Source organism: Camelina sativa, unplaced genomic scaffold (genome assembly GCF_000633955.1).
Source record: "Camelina sativa cultivar DH55 unplaced genomic scaffold, Cs unpScaffold00582, whole genome shotgun sequence".
NCBI classification, from domain to species: domain Eukaryota; kingdom Viridiplantae; phylum Streptophyta; class Magnoliopsida; order Brassicales; family Brassicaceae; genus Camelina; species Camelina sativa.
This window is the reverse complement of record NW_010921740.1, coordinates 39,614-42,504: the sequence shown is the minus strand read 5'-3', so window position 1 is coordinate 42,504 and position 2,891 is coordinate 39,614. Positions and strand designations below refer to the sequence as shown.

Sequence of the window (2,891 nt, the reverse complement as noted above, 5' to 3'; positions counted from 1 at the left end):
ATTTTACTTGGGAGATTCTCAAAAATAGTACCAAAATAATTTTTTTTTCCAAACTTAGCACAACATCTCTAAAATTCTAAAAATAACACAAATTAGTTTTCAAAATTAAATTCTAAATTCAAAATATGAAACCCTACCCCTCAAAACTATACTCTATATGTGAAGTTAAAAGCCCTAACCTAAAAAAATAATTCTAAAAATTAATTTTAGATATTTTAATATATTAAATAGTGCTATTTTCGGAAATTTATGAAATATATGCTATATTTGTCAATAAAACTTGTTTTAGTACTGTGTTAGGGTATTTGTCTATTTATAAGACCAGTCTCCCAAATGGTACCGCACACAAGTCTTCCTTCCTTCTATCACAGCCGCCTAATCCTCATCCCCAAAATGACTTCGTTCTGGGGAGTAGCCACCACATTGGTTCTCATTTTCCAGCTCCATATCTTCTTCTCCCTCTCAAGTGCACATAACATAACCCGAATCTTGGCCAAAGACCCTGATTTTTCCACTTTCAACCACTACCTTTCAGCGACTCATCTCGCCGATGAGATCAACCGCCGGCAAACGATCACCGTTTTGGCCGTTGATAACTCAGCAATGTCCTCAATCCTCTCAAGAGGATACTCTCTCTACACAATCCGCAACATTCTCTCTCTCCATGTCCTGGTCGATTACTATGGCGCCAAGAAACTACACCAGATCACCGACGGTTCCACCTCCACTGCCTCCATGTTTCAATCTACCGGATCCGCAACGGGAACTTCTGGATACGTCAACATCACGGATATAAAAGGCGGTAAAGTCGCTTTTGGTGTCCAAGACGACGATAGCAAGCTCACAGCTCACTACGTCAAATCCATCTTTGAAAAGGCTTATAACATCTCTGTTCTTCACATCAGCCAAGTCTTAACCTCGCCTGAAGCAGAAGCTCCCACAGCGAGTCCCAGCGACCTTATCCTCACCACAATCCTCGAGAAACAAGGATGCAAAGCTTTCTCCGATGTTTTGAAATCAACCGGCGCCGACAAAACGTTCCAAGACACCGTAGACGGAGGCCTAACAGTTTTTTGCCCGTCCGACAGTGCGGTCAGTAAGTTCATGCCGAAATTCAAAACCCTTTCTCAGGCGAACAAGACGGTGTTAGTGTTGTACCACGGCATGCCGGTTTACCAGTCGTTACAGATGCTTAGATCAGGTAACGGCGCCGTTAACACGTTAGCGACAGAAGGTAACAACAAGTTTGATTTCACCGTTCAGAATGACGGCGAGGATGTGACGCTCGAGACGGATGTTGTGACGGCTAAGGTAATGGGGACGTTAAAGGATCAAGAGCCATTAATAATTTACAAGATTGATAAAGTGTTGTTGCCTAGAGAGATCTACAAAGCCGTTAAGACGGCGGCTCCAGCTCCTAAGTCCAGTAAGAAAAAGCCTAAGAACGCGGAGGCCGACGCCAACGGACCTAGCGCTGATGCTCCGTCAGATGATGACAGTGAGGTGGCTGATGATAAAAACGGCGCTAGAACTACTCGAATGAGTACTGTCGTAACGGCAATTGTAGGGATATATTTTGGAGTTTGGCTCATGTGATGTGACATGTAGTATTTTACCTCGGTTGGGAATTTCGTTTTTATTTTCTTTTTTTTCTTGTTTGATTTTTTAATTTGTCGGTTTAATTATTTTAAATATATTCTTTTCATTTCACGTTAATCATTTGTGTAGAGATTTGGAATACTTAATTTGTTCCACTTGTGCTGGACTGGATCGGATGTGTTTTATTTTGTAAAAAAAGTGATGATACTTCAAATGAGTGGTTTAAAAATTAAAGGTGATGTGGAATAAAAAACTCGTAAGACAAATTAACTCATTAATTTTTTTTATACGTTGGAATCACGTGTAGCGTTGGCGATAGTGTCGGTGGGACTCGTTATAGTGTGAGCTGTATGGGAGATGTTACATCCTTTCTGGTCGCCGTGAATCCCAAGATGATGCTCAATTATTCCCACACTGTCACTAGCTTGAAATATATTATTTAATATCTAATCGTTTATATGTTAAAAAAGAGCTATTGGTGTTTGACAAAAAAAAAGTGTTTGTTAACACACAATAATCCTCAAAAAAAAAATTTTGTTTATTTAATTATGTTATCCAACGCGTTTAATTTTGTTATCTTTATTTTATATAATAAAGTAGAGTTATTTTATAATTTTTTTTCTTTTGAGCTCGACATATGGCATATGTAGAGCTGACATCTATCTTTGAATATAGATTTATCTCTTATTTTTGCAAAAACAAATTTTCTCTTAATCTACCAATTTTCTAAATAAAATAAAAATTTATAGAATAAATAATTTTGTAAAAATTTTACCCGATTGTATTTATACAAAAAAAAAAATACAAATTTCTTTTTTCTTTTGTCAAACAAATACAAACAAGTAGAATTACCATCTATTTTTTTTTCTAACTTAAAACGTGGCACATTATTGTTAAAGCTTAATCCATCAATTTCTAAATAAAAACTAAAACTAAAATTATATTAGAATAAATAATTTTGTTAAAGCTTTTACGGGATATATTTATACAAAAAAAGAATGAAACATTATCATAAAATTCTTTTTCTTCTTCTTTTATCTTCTTGTCAAATAAACCAAAATTTCTTCTAAGATTCTCTACATTAAAAACATTACAATAATTTCAATTCGTTAAATAAAAAAAATAGAATTCTGAAGTTATATTAGTATTTCTTTCATTCCTTGGACTGTTTAAAATAAAAAATATACATAACTTAGTTTGCTTTAATGGAAGATTATTTTCTTTAAACTCTAAATTAGTTTGACTTAACAAAAAGTGGATGCGTTTCACATATATTTATGTTTAGAATAGTC

At 35.0% G+C, this 2,891-nt stretch overlaps 1 protein-coding gene across 1 annotated transcript; it reads left to right on the top strand.

Annotated features, from left to right (window-relative positions):
- The first annotated feature begins 327 nt into the window (after positions 1-327).
- Positions 328-1,833, top strand: LOC104773580 (fasciclin-like arabinogalactan protein 2). Its single transcript, XM_010498223.2, has one exon. It carries the CDS (start codon positions 334-336, stop codon positions 1,594-1,596), a length of 1,263 nt encoding a protein of 420 aa, XP_010496525.1. The 5' UTR covers positions 328-333; the 3' UTR covers positions 1,597-1,833.
- Positions 1,834-2,891: the final 1,058 nt, after the last annotated feature.

Excerpts from the sequence above, each read along its gene's own strand:
- LOC104773580 (XM_010498223.2), top strand. The coding sequence starts at position 334 with ATGGTACCGCACACAAGTCTTCCTTCCTTCTATCACAGCCGCCTAATC.